Consider the following 14,326-nt stretch of genomic DNA (forward strand, 5'->3'; position numbering starts at 1 on the left):
GCGGTGTTCACAGACCGCAGCGCGTGACTGGAGGAAGAAAACAACTTCTTGCCAAACCTTTTGGATTCCCTATCCGGGGGTGCGGAAGGAAACGCACCTAAGAAGAGGAAGCCTGGATAATAAGACTTTCAGGCGTGGGGTGTTGGGACAGGAATTTAGGGTCGTTTGGAGTGGGTCGATGGCTGCATGCGATAGTCCTATTCACAGGAGCCCCTGTGTTAAGTTTGGACCATCTACCCAAAAGGACATCGGTCAGGGCTTCATTAAGTGGCAAAAGAGGTTCTGAAGTAAAAGCCCCAGGCTGAAGCACCTCCGTCAGGAGATTAGAACTGACCTCTACAGTAGGAATCTCAAGGCCAAGGACCTCAGCTGCCCTACTGACCACCATACCATAAGTTGCTCCCTCCGCCATAGCCACGATAGGAGGAGACAGCATGCCAGCGTCAGGAGAAGTATTGAGACCACTGGCTTTGCCCAAATCCTATGCCCAGTCCATAGTAGGGTCATCCTGTATTCATAAGGGTCCAGGGACTCCTCCAATTCCTCCCCATATTCGTACCCATAGGAAAAAGGTTCTAAATCTGAACTGGGGCGAATAGGCCCCATTGAAGCCGAAGGCGTCAGGGAAAAGAATTGGGTCGACGTTGATAGTGGGCACCACCGACGTCAGGAGTGTCGATAATCGGCACCGGGGAAGGTCTCAAAGGTGCGACCGGCGCCATTGTGGATCCACACATGGATCCGGAGGTGACCTCGGTGGCCAGGGCCGAAGCCACTGGCGCAGAACCCGAAGGCCCCTCAGCCAAACCCCTTGGGCCCGATGGCGCCGTATCAGGGTCGGCCCAACCAAATATGAGAATCATTGCCTCGTAAAACTGAGTTGGGCGGGGGTCGCTCTGGCTCTTGGAAACTCTGGGAAGGGCTGAGCAGACGCAGGCTTCGAAGACGGAGGCCTAGTGCGTGGATGCTCTTCGGGCGTCACGTCGGCTGAGCGATGGGGCGAAGTCGGAGAGCGATGGGAGTTCTTGGACTTCTTCTTCTTCTTACTTTGACCCGAGGATTTGGAAGAAGACGAGTGGTGATGACTCCGCAACTGATCTCGAGACCTTCCTCTCGAATGAGACAGGGACCTACGCGGAGTCCAGTGCCAGGCAGCCATTAGCTTTAGGGACCGCTCTCTCAAAGCCTTCGGATGCATGGCCCAGCACTCGGAGCACGACTTCGGGTCATGGTCGCGCCTGAGGCACCACAGACAAACGCGATGAGGATCCGTCACCGACATCGTCCGATGACAGTCCTCACAAGGCTTGAACCCGGTCTTCGGGGACATCCTCGACGCACCAAAGTCGCACAGAATAAACTTCACAAAACGGTCAAATTCAGCCAAAAATTAGCCAGGGTAGCTCTTCTCCAGATCAGCGCGTGGCGCAGAAAGAAAAGAACTGACGTCACTGCGCGAGGGCCGCGTCTATGTACTACTCCCAATGTCATCACGATGACCACAATGCCTACGACGCCTGCGGAGTCGACCAACGCCACCTACCGACACGCAAGGTTATTGCTCAAAGAAAAATCTCCGGATCCAGTCTGACGCTTGGGGGACAATTCTAAGGTAAGGAATCTGCAATTAGAAGTCTCTATCAGATATAATGATAAGTACATCTGTGGTGCCTCTAAGTCAAGATCACTGTGTTGGCGGTGAGCACAGGAGACGATATATGTTTTATTAGCCAATAATTCATGAGGTATGGTGTCCCTGTTGTTGTTCGGACAGCCTGTAATAATAGACATGCGATCAGGACTGGGAAGTTAAAGGCAAGTGGTTTGGGATATTTTGATCCTGGAAGATGTGAACACCACACATGTATCTTACAAAGAATCATAACTGAGAAACACCTGTTGGATGAGCAGTCTAAAAAGATGGCATACCAATAAGTAATGTCTACAAGCTAGTGTCAGTGTTTTCTGGTACACTACACACAACATGCATCATCCTAGGATTAAGAACCTAAATGTCTGGACCAACACACCAGTCAGAATGCAATCTTCGCCATCTCTCACAAAAAGAGATAAATTAGTTAGCTCTGTGTCTACCTCCCTTCCCTGAAAGAGATGGCTGAAGACTCATATAAGCTCTACCCAAGCATGCAGTTGTCACGTTCTTTCTTGACACTACCTGCTCCCTCAGAAAAAAAAGCTCAAAAATATTTTTGTGCCAGTGTGTCTCTAAATCTGTCATTTTAGATAGAAAAGAGTCCTTTCCATAGAAAGGGGAGGTAGGAGGGCAGAAAGAAATCTGTGGTTAGATAATGTATTCACCATAAAGAGCAGCACCAGAGTTAAATAACTTGTTCTTCTGATGGACACTTCTAAACACAGATTCTCCAAGTTCAGAACAGTAAACAAAGCAGTACCTACCCAGGTGGTGGGTCTGTGGAATAATTCAGACCAAAAGGTCTTGCAGGACAAAACGACTAAATGCCTTTCCCATAAGATCTGGCTATCAAGGCAATAATGTTTCATGAACATGTGCACTAATACCCTTGTTGCAGCCTGACAAAAATCCAGGATAGACACTCTGCGTGCTAGTGCAGTGGTAACAGCCTTGGCCCACAATCCTTCTTGAGGCTGCTTCTTAAGGCTGCTTCTTGGTCAATGCGTAACAGATCTATCCAGCTGGAAAAGGTCCACTTGTGCAGTACCTTTCCTTTCTTTGCCGCTGAAATCCCCACAAACAGGTATTCGTCCACCCAATGGTCTTTGGAAGTTTAAAATCAATTGTACCAAACAATCTGAAATCCAAAACATGGAATCTCTCTATATTTTTTGAGCCATGAGGTGGAGCAAAGAACATTACAAGCGTGATGGGCAGTCTGACATAAAAGGGAGTCACTCCCTTTTGTAGAAAGGCCACTCTAATCTTCAGCATCAGTGTGCCCAAAAAATGGTGGGGCAGGGCTGCTGGACTGACAAAGCTTTGAGTTCATTCTTGCGAGGAGCTGAAGATACAGTGATGTGAACGACTGTCGTCAGTGTCAGGACACCTGCATAATGGCTTAAAAGGGGGGCACATAAGAAAACTGAGACCTAAACTATGGTCCCACTGAGGCATCACAAAGGGGATTGAGGGGGGTAATAAGTGGATTCATTATTTGAGAAGTTGAATAACACCAAATACATTGAGCAAGGATGGTTGGTCCAATAAATGCAAAAAGGCTGTAGGGTCTACAGATCAACTTAAGTCATGCCCCCTGCAAGTCCTTACTGGACCAAAGATAAAACAAACAAAAGATATCTGACAGTTTGGACACATGAATGCCACACCAAGTCACAAGCTTGTCCCAGCATCCAGCATAAACAGACTTTGCAGAAGGATGCCTGGCCGCAAGGATGGTATCCCATACTTTGGAAGAAGATAAAATTAATTAAATTGCTGCCACTCAATCTCCAAGCATGGAGGTGTAGATTGTGCAGGCCCGGGAGCAAGACCCTTCCCTGCTGCTGTGACATGATCCTCACAAAGGAAAAATACTTATGCTTTGAAGTTCCAGGTGTCATACTTTTTTGGCCCTATTTGGAGCCACAAGAATGGCTTGGGCATGGTCATTCTTGATCTCCTTCAGAACTCAGGGAGGAGAGGCCACGGCGAGAAGGCTTCCAGGAATCCCACTCTAGGAGGAATGCATCTCCGAGAGAGAGCATTCCTGAGAACTCTGATGCTCAAAAGTGTTGACATTGCATGCTTTTGGCAGTGGTGATGAGATTGAACCAGGGATGGAAATGCAAAGGCTTTTCTGCAAAAGTAGACGGGCACTTTTTTCACAGAACCCTTATTTTGGGTCACATTATGTGATAGGATACATCCACCCTACACATTGAGTCCTCCATTACACAGGATCCCAGCGGGGACCATTGCATTTGAAAAAGTGATTACCAAAGATCTTGATAGATTAAGATTACAACACAGATAAATGTGATTCAATTTAAAACACAAAGGAAATCAAGCACTACAATTCAAGCATTACAGTGGTGAAACCAGCAGACAAGGGTGGCAGTATTATACTGCCGGATACTGAGGCATTCTGCTCTGAAGCTCTTAAACATCTGTCTAATGATGAAACATTACATTAAACTACAAGGTGATCATTCAAAGATATCCTGGCAACTGCAATAACACCACAAAGGAGGGGTTGGCTAAGTGATTCATGGGCAAGAATTAGCTTGAATTTCTGAATCAAAAACCACCGTAGGACACCCAGTGTTTATATTCTACCCAAGACCCACTTAAAACCACCAGGCAGATCAACAGTGTAGGGATGTGGTTCCATTCTGGAACCGTTATGTCAAAATTTTAATTTATTTCTGAAACATTTTGTACCTGAAACACATGACTACATTAGGAATAGAATGGACTTCATACAACATGTTGAAGGATTTGTTTTGACAATAACTGACAACTAACAGTGGCCAAGTATATCCAATCCCTATCAATGAACATTCCTCAACAAGAAGCCTTGAAACCAGACTACAACCTGTACCTTTACACTTTATGACCAAATTGACCAGTGTTTACTTAAACATTCCAAGATACTGAAAGAAAAGGCACAGCTATGGGAGAAGGTTTTGCACCAGATCAGGACAATGTGTTCATGGATAACTATGAGAAATAGTACATTTTTCCATTTGCTAATCCCTTGGTCGTAACATAGTTCTGTCTGGTTTTCTACATAGACAATGTTTTCCTGAATTGTAATGGCAATGGAGACACACTAATTTTCTCTTTTGAGTGGCTCAAGATCCAGTCAAAGGATATCCAGCTCTCACCCATCCTACATGAGATTTATTCCTTAGACCTCCCAGTCAAAGTCTAGGATAACAAACCTGTTACCACATTATCTTGTAAACTGACAGAGGGGTATTAATTGCGAATACATACTAGATATCATCCAGGAACCCCAAGGGACAACCTAACTTGTGGACAATTCATCAGATTATGGTGAAATCGTACCACGAGATCAGAATTGTTTCGTCATCTACACCAAATGATGCCACTTCAACAAAAGATATCTTGGTCAAACCTTGCAGAAAGTGGAGTGCAGGATCTTACAACATCGTAGTTATTAATAGCAGTATAGCATGAGTGCCACTGGTCAAACATTATAAGAATTTGGGTTAAACGATAGATGACATAAGATGCTGACCACTAAAGTCATTTCTCCAGACTAACGCTAATGTAATTTTTCAGCTACATTAACACCCTGTGAGTGTAGATGGATGGAGTGTGTATCAAGTCTACTGACTTTGGACTGAATGGGATGGACAAGTGAGGCCACTGGTCCCACCATTAAATACTTCCCATTGTGCACTGTGAGAACCAATATTACACTGATGTTTCAGACGGTTGCAAATCTTGTTTTCTTCTGCTCAAGCTGCCTTATAATGCACCACTAGCTATATTCCTCAATTAAAATACTTTGCTCTATTGACTACTTAGCATGATGATTCACCTCAAAGGTACCCCCCCACCCCAGTTTTCCTATTTTGCTTGATATATTCCTTAACTTGACTACTCAACATGGGTTTTTCCATCTACTTGTTCTTCTTTCTGAGATTGACACTTTCTCAGGATTTTCACCCAGAAGGCTTAAAATAAAAATCTCCAATCATAGAAAAGGCCAAATGTGTGTATTATACCTACCCGTTCATTGAGTATTGCCTTCACTGCCTTTTCCACCTCAACAGGATCATTGATATTGACAGTCCAAACATAAGGCTTCCCGATGTAAACTTCAGCGTAAGGATGCTGGGAAGTTAGCTGCAATGAGAAATACTTTTAATCCGTGCCTGATAAACTCAATAAAATCTTCAGTAGACATTTTTTATGCTGTGTTCTCATTAGGATACATAAAAAACAGTTGGACCCCACAATGATCAGAGTGTGATAAGATGACGTAAATTACCTATGAACATTTTTTACGTAATTTATAGTTATTGGATTTCATAAAAACAGGCACTTAATTCATTCCAAGTCTTCAGCTGCGTGTGACCAGAGTCAATTGTCAGAACAAAACAAGGTAAGAAGAGCATGTTGTTAGGATAAAAGTAATCTTTAACACCTGAAAATATTTGTCTTGCCTGTCAACTGGAGGTACTTCCCCTTTTCTGCCAAAGCCTCTCTGGTAAAAAGAGATACATGCAACACATATTAAGAGCAACTAATACCCACTCACACCAGGCTAGTAGGTGTATAGCAGTAGTGAAGCATAACTCTACTCAAGCAGTATCGGCATCCCTACCTGCAATCCAGAGAAGTGACTGTTTACTGACTCCCTTAAAATTGTGCATCCAGTGACAAGTGGACCACTTTTGTTTTTTATTGTATTTAATACAGCTGTTGGGTGTCCACTGGAACAGCATGCATGGATGCACAGAATGGTGACCTTCCTGGCTGGTAGTCTAATTACGATCCTGAACATGAGAACTTGCTTCTTCCACTGTTCTGGGTTCCATCTCACACTAGAGCTATCTGGATGGGAGTAGAAAATCCTATTGTCTGCATTCTCAGGTATACTTTTTCACGCAATCAATGAAAGTTCTCATTACTCCAATGCACAGGGGTTCTGGATTTTACCTAGGAAAGTGCAAATGTGATCCCAAACCTGACTAGTTCACACCTTCTTGATCTGGAAATCCTAAGCACTAGGGAGTGGTGAAAGCAAGACAGAAACCAAAGAAATCCTTCTTCAGAACTGTAAAAGGTTTCAAACGTTTTATGAAAATATGACTTCGATGGTCTAGGCTTCCAAGGTTCTTTCAGTCATTAACCCCTAACTTAGCCAGACATCAAGGAAATCCTTCACGGCAGTTGCAAAAAGACATGTAATACTATCTCTCTTCCTCCAGAGCTGGGAGTAAGGACTGAATAATGGAAGAAACTGTAGCAGGAATATACGCCTACACAGCCACTTTCTGTTCCCATTGTGGAGATCACCATAACATAAGAGTTATAAAACATTTTAGGGGTCTTATCTTGGCCCAAGAAAGTGCTAGTTGCTAGAAAGTTCTAGAGTTTGTTGCTGTGTAATGTCATTGTAAGCCCCCTTTTTAATGATCTGTTAATAAAGGCCTTAGTCTTCTTTGAAGGTGTGTAATTCTCTAGATATTGAGTTTATTTTATAATGTGTTATGCTGAGCTCAAGTTTCTAACACCTACATACTCAAACATTTGGATTTCTAAAGAGTAAAGTGTCCAAAGTGAATAGCTTGGTTATCTAATTGGAGTTCAGTAGTGTTGAGGAGTCTGAGGGGTACCAGTGGTGAGTAACAGTACAGAAAGAGGACACTGCCTACTAACCACTGTTGGATCCCAGGATCCCATGAAAATGGTTGTACGCTTTTGACATGTATAACTGATAGGGTGTCTATGAGCAAAGAAACAGTGTGAACAGATCTCTGAGGAGAGCTCAAGATGACAAGCTATCTGGCTTGACGTGGTCATTCCAAGCCTCAAAAAAGGGGGGTGATAAGTGAATTATTTGAGTGCCCATCACTGTAGAAGACAAAAATTCACAAAACAATGACTGTAAACAAATGCTCGAAGAAATGTCTGGAAATGTTGACTATTTCTGATTATTAAGTGGGATCAATGGACAGACCTATGCTTACACGGTGTTCACGTACATTTTTTTTTTTGCTTTGCCAATACAGAGTTTTTTCTAATGTTTTCATGAACCTTTTTTTTATAAAAGGATTTAAAAAAACAGGTGCCAGTGCACAGACATCTGTGAGCACACACAGGGGGATGTCATTCAATGTTTTCGTAAGAACGTTTCACAAAAACATTAAAAGATAGCTGTTTGAATGTGTGCATGCAAATACATAGGCGTTGGCAGCTATATTTGAATGGGTTAAAAGCCCATTTTAAGATGACCACCCACCCATGTGCCTACAGAGACAGCCATTTTGGAATGGGTTCCAAGCCCATACAGATGTGGACTCCCATCAATCAACCACATGTGAAACAGTGCAATTCAAGTGGCAGCAAGTGCCGGGTTACAGTGTATGGCAGCTGAGCCCTGACAAAGTCAAAATGGGGGAATTTAAAAGAAAAAGAAAAAACAAGACCCGGCTTCTGAAGGATATTGCATTAAAGGCAGCCGTGCATTTAGTGCACGAGCATAATGTGCTTTTAATGCAATTTCTGTGAAGGATGCCAATTGCTCAAGATGACTGCCTCAAAGCTTTATGAAGTGGTGGGAGGAAGCAAAACATGAATTACCACAAAGGAGACCTTGCCTTGTATTTGAATGAAGGTTTAGAATACAGCTCACTCTAAGATATGGCACAGAGTACACAGTATTTCTATGTCTTCTGTCAGCTATCAGAGATAAGAAAGTTAAAACGGTTTAGACACTTGCTCTGAGTAATTTAGAGCCCATTTTTGCAGAGTGCAGTGTTTAGCCGGACGTGCCCTAACTGTCCCAAGCTCCATTGGTATCTGAATCCCCAATACTGATTTTTGGGTCATGGGGGAACACGGATCATGCATTAGCATCTTGACAAAGTGCAGACTAATGGTAATGCCTGGTTAGACTGGAAGGAGAGGATCAAGTGCAACCCTTATAGTTCAAGAGGGCTACTGCTCTTACCAGAAGTTAAGTGACATGAACACAATGGTCTCAGAATACCTGTTTTGTGTTTAGTAGTGATCAGTAGTTTGAACAAACGTTTTCATTGTGTCATAGCAGTAGTGCCTACAGTTCCATTCATGTAAACTTCCGTGGCTGAATACTTAACTCTTCCCTGGACTACAAGGATTGAGTGTATCCCTGGGCAGCATGTGATATTTGCATGTGATTGCTGGGATGTATGTGTGCATGTGTATACAATAGTACATAAGAGAGAGGTCTGGGATTTTCACTTTGGAAGCTTATGGCCTAGAGAGGCTAAAGGATGTGAGGACTTCAACCCCAAAATTAGGAATGCTGACATTTCTGAGGACTGGGGTTGGAACACACACACTTGAGGAAGAGGAGCAGGGCATCTTCTATGCACATCAAAGGTCTCTTTGATCCCAGGAAGAGCTACTGATCAGGTGGGGTCTGGACTCGTAGTCAGTGGTAGGATTGATAAGGCTGGCACTTGTGCACCAGGGAAGGTTTAAAAGGATACTACGAAGCACATCCCAGTGAGTGAAGAGTGAGGTGTCTGGTCTGGTCAGGCCTCTGCAAGGACAAGTCAGCAACCTGTGTGCCGGGGCGTGCCACCATGAAGAAAGGCCTGCCACCCTTGTGCAGAGCCAGCCTGTGATCATGTACACCAGGCAGGGACCATGTGAAGTAAGGGCTGTTGCCCTTGGACAGATGTAATCGTTGACCCCTGTATACGAGGAGAAGGGAACATTAAGCTGTGCCAGTGCTTTGGATCATCATGGCTAGGCTGCTGTAAGGAACACTTACAATTTAGAGGGACTGTGGAGAAGGATGTTTGACTGATGTGGTCAGCCCAAGACATAGGAGCCCCGCCGTGTCATTGAGGAAAGACTGCAAGATGTCACAGCCATTCAGCATCACAAGAATAGAGTCCACAGAAACGTGGATTTTGGGGCGTTCATTCTGAACCCAAGATGGAAAAGGTTTTGCCTAACTAGTAACTAGTGTGATGCTGCAAAATCCACGAAGGTGCACTTATCAGACTGTCAGCAAAGAAGGGATACGAATGGACGCTTAGAATTTTTTCATGGGACTCCGCTAGGGCCACAATGCACCATTCAAAATTAATAGGTCTAGTCTCTAAAAGAAAGAGACAAATGTACTTCCAGTGAAAGGCACATTAAACTATGTTTCCTGTTTATCCATATCTGTTATTCAGAAATTACGTAAGAGCCTGTTCCAGTGTGATCATCTAGAGAAAGGGAAATTGGTTTACACTGTATGCATCCACTATGGACTATCAGTCAAAATTAAGCCTCAAGGGCATTCAGTTGTGAAACTGCCCATGAATTTAAATTTTTAGGATTTGTAATCAATGATAAGTTGATATGCAAGCCAATAGTGGCGGTTCATGAATCGCTCTCCATTTTGTTTTTGGGGGGGGTATTCTTGTGAAATTTGATCTTTTCAGTCCCTTTTTTCTACTAGTTTTATCATTTGAATTGTTACAGTGTAAATTGTGTATTCGTAGTTTGTATAGTTACTTAAAATGATTGCAAAAGATCAAGATAAATGCAAAACTAAAAAAAGCACAAAATTGCAAGTCTGATGATTAAAACCCTTGGACACGAATTTAAGAGTACAACGATTACACAAATCGTTATGTTAAAATGCAGTCAAGGTAACTGAGAAGCAAGTATTGAAGCCATTATGTTGACAGGGCTATACGTTAAAGTATGATCACAAATACAAAAGACCCTTAAGCTAAAATTCAGTTGCAACCTCAAAAATTAAAGACCATCAATTATAACCCTAAGACATTTGTTGAGAATAATGATGAAGACAAAAATCAATATATTAAAAATACAATCAAGTAAATAAGAAACAAGTATCAAAGTAGTCATGTTGACGGGGCCATGCCCTAAAGTGCCAAGAGAGACACCTTGACTGACACCCCTTGGCTGGGAATTAAGTTGCAGACTGTACAGTATGTAAGATCATTCAAGCACCCTCACAGTGTGATACTGCAAGCAATTTCCTGATGGCTTGGGCTCCATCGAACTACACGGTTACTTATGCATAGGGCCTGCAACGGTGAGGCATTAAAAAACGGACATACATGGGAAGCGTACAATCTTAAGTGTCTTTAATCTTGTGCCATGGTGTCATGCAGGCTCCGACCAACCAAGGCCACAAATTCACTAATCTGGGCCACGTATTTTACAGTCACTGCTGAGTAAATAAATCTCGTGACCTCCTTGCAAGTTCTGGTCCATTTTGTAGAAAAACAGGTCTGAGATAAATTTGTCCCTGAGGGAGCAGTGCAGGTCATCAACATATCACATGAATATCAGTTTCTGGAAAGGTAAAACACAGGCGACAGTTTTTGATAGCTTTGGGAATATTTTTCCAGTGTGCCCTGTATTCATTTATGGGCATAGTTAATAGCGATTAAATCATGTAAACCATATAACAAGCTAGACTGTTACAGATACGTACACTTAAGATCAGGACTTCTGAAGCTTGTTCCACCAAACATCCCTTGTCAGTCCCTTGTAATGGTATATAGTACCATCTTAACACATGGCTCGGCTACATGAGGCATAATGAAAATGTCACTTACCCAGTGTACATCTGTTCGTGGCATCAGTCGCTGTAGATTCGCATGTTTTGCATAGCTCGCCATCTGGTGTTGGGTCGGAGTGTTACAAGTTGTTTTTCTTCGAAGAAGTCTTTCGAGTCACGGGACCGAGTGACTCCTCCTTTTGTCTCCATTGCGCATGGGCGTCGACTCCATCTTCGATTGTTTTTCCCCGCAGAGGGTGAGGTAGGAGTTGTATTGTAGTAATAGTGGCCATGCAATGGAGTGACTAAGTAAATACCTATTTAACGTTAAAATAATATATATACAAATAGTTGAAGGTACCTTCCGAACTGCTACAGGCTCCCGGGGAGGCGGGTGGGCACATGCGAATCTACAGCGACTGATGCCACGAACAGATGTACACTGGGTAAGTGACATTTTCAGTTCGATGGCATCTGTCTCTGTAGATACGCATGTTTTGCATAGACTAGTAAGCAGTTATCTCCCCAAAGCGGTGGCTCAGCCTGTAGGAGTGGGAGTAGTCTGAAACAATGTTCTTAATACGGCTTGACCTACTGTGGCTTGTTGTGCGGATAACACGTCTACACAGTAGTGCTTGGTGAATGTGTGAGGCGTAGACCATGTGGCTGCCTTACATATTTCTTGCATTGGGATGTTTCCTAGAAAGGCCATGGTAGCACCTTTCTTTCTGGTTGAGTGTGCCCTTGGTGTAAAAGGCAGTTGTCGTTTAGCTTTAAGGTAGCAGATTTGGATGCATTTAACTATCCATCTGGCTATACCTTGTTTTGATATTGGGTTTCCTGCATGAGGTTTTTGGAATGCAATAAATAGATGTTTAGTTTTCCTGATGCTCTTTGTTCTGTCAATGTAATACATTAATGCTCTTTTGACATCTAAAGTATGTAGTGCCCTCTCAGCTACGGAATCTGGCTGTGGGAAGAACACTGGAAGTTCCACTGTTTGATTTAGATGGAACGGTGAAATAACTTTTGGTAGAAATTTAGGATTAGTCCTTAGGACGACCTTATTTTTGTGTAGTTGTATAAAAGGTTCTTGTATTGTAAACGCCTGAAACTCGCTTACTCTTCTTAGAGAGGTAATGGCGATGAGAAATGCAACCTTCCATGTTAGGAACTGTATTTCGCAGGAGTGCATGGGTTCAAAAGGTGGACCCATAAGTCTAGTTAAGACAACATTTAGGTTCCATGAAGGAACAGGTGGTGTTCTTGGTGGAATAATTCTTTTAAGGCCCTCCATGAATGCTTTAATGACTGGTATCCTATATAGGGAAGTTGAATAGGTAGGCTGCAGGTATGCAGATATTGCTGCAAGGTGTATTTTAATGGAAGAGAAAGCTAGGTTAGATTTTTGTAAGTGAAGCAAGTAACCCACTACATGTTTTGGGGTTGCGTGTAATGGTTGGATTTGATTAATATGGCAGTAGCAAACAAACCTCTTCCATTTACTGGCATAGCAGTGCCTGGTGGATGGCCTTCTGGCTTGCTTTATGACTTCCATACATTCTTGGGTAAGTTGTAAGTGTCTGAATTCTAGGATTTCAGGAGCCAGATTGCTAGATTCAGCGATGCTGGATCTGGGTGTCTGATCTTTTGGTTGTTGTGTTAACAGATCCGGCCTGTTGGGCAGTTTGATGTTGGGTACTACTGATAGGTCTAGCAGCGTTGTGTACCAGGGTTGCCTTGCCCAAGTTGGTGCTATTAATATGAGTTTGAGTTTGTTTTGACTGAGTTTGTTTACCAGATAAGGAAGGAGAGGGAGAGGAGGAAAAGCGTAGGCAAATATCCCTGACCAGTTCATCCATAGGGCATTGCCGTGGGACTGCCTGTGTGGGTATCTGGATGCGAAGTTTTGGCATTTTGCGTTCTCTTTTGTCGCAAACAAGTCTATTTGAGGTGTTCCCCAGAGCGTGAAGTAAGTGTTCAGAATTTGGGGGTGAATTTCCCATTCGTGGACCTGTTGGTGATCTCGAGAGAGATTGTCTGCGAGTTGATTCTGAATCCCTGGGATAAATTGTGCTATTAGGCGAATTTTGTTGTGAATTGCCCAACGCCATATCTTTTGTGCCAGCAGGCTCAATTGCGTTGAGTGCGTTCCCCCTTGTTTGTTTAGATAATACATTGTTGTCATGTTGTCTGTTTTGACGAGAATGTATTTGTGAACTATTATTGGTTGAAAAGCCTTTAGTGCTTGGAAAACTGCTAGCAGTTCTAGGTGATTTATATGCAGTTTTGTTTGATGTACGTTCCATTGTCCTTGTATGCTGTGTTGATCGAGGTGTGCTCCCCACCCTGTCATGGAAGCATCTGTTGTTATTACGTATTGTGGCACTGGGTCTTGGAAAGGCCGCCCTTTGTTTAAATTTATATTGTTCCACCATAGAAGCGAGAGGTAAGTTTGGCGGTCTATTAACACCAGATCTATAAGGTGACCCTGTGCTTGTTACCACTGTGATGCTAGGCACTGTTGTAAGGGCCTCATGTGCAGTCTTGCGTTTGGGACAATGGCTATGCATGAAGACATCATGCCTAGGAGTTGTAATATCATCTTTGCTTGTATTCTTTGTGTTGGATACATGCGTTGTATGATGTTGTTGAAATTTTGAATTCTTTGTGGACTTGGAGTGGCTACTCCTATTGTTGTGTTTATTATGGCTCCTAGGTATTGTTGTACCTTGCATGGCAGAATGTTGGATTTTGCGAAGTTGACTGTGAACCCTAGTTTGTAGAGGGTTTGTATGATTTGATTTGTGTGGTGTGAGCACGTTATTAACGAATGGGTCTTGATTAGCCAGTCGTCTAGATACGGGAATACATGTATTTGCTGCCTTCTGATGTGTGCAGCGACTACTGCTAGACATTTGGTAAAGACTCTTGGTGCGGTTGTTAAACCGAAAGGCAGTACCTTGAATTGGTAGTGTATTCCTTTGAATACAAACCTTAGGTATTTCCTGTGCGATGGATGTATTGGTATATGGAAATACGCGTCTTTGAGGTCTAATGTTGTCATGTAGTCGTGTAGTTTCAGCAATGGTAACACTTCTTGTAGTGTG

General features: G+C 43.1%; 1 protein-coding gene across 2 annotated transcripts in view; it reads right to left on the reverse strand.

The window, feature by feature from the left end:
* MGAT5 (alpha-1,6-mannosylglycoprotein 6-beta-N-acetylglucosaminyltransferase) overlaps positions 1–14,326 on the reverse strand; it is a 599,358-nt gene that overhangs the window by 33,783 nt on the left and 551,249 nt on the right. For both annotated transcript variants that reach the window (XM_069224676.1, XM_069224675.1), the window contains exon 14: positions 5,699–5,815. In XM_069224676.1, the coding sequence (XP_069080777.1) occupies positions 5,699–5,815 (117 nt within the window). The remainder of the gene's footprint in view (positions 1–5,698; positions 5,816–14,326) is intronic.

Source organism: Pleurodeles waltl, chromosome 3_1, assembly GCF_031143425.1.
Source record: "Pleurodeles waltl isolate 20211129_DDA chromosome 3_1, aPleWal1.hap1.20221129, whole genome shotgun sequence".
Classification (NCBI taxonomy): domain Eukaryota; kingdom Metazoa; phylum Chordata; class Amphibia; order Caudata; family Salamandridae; genus Pleurodeles; species Pleurodeles waltl.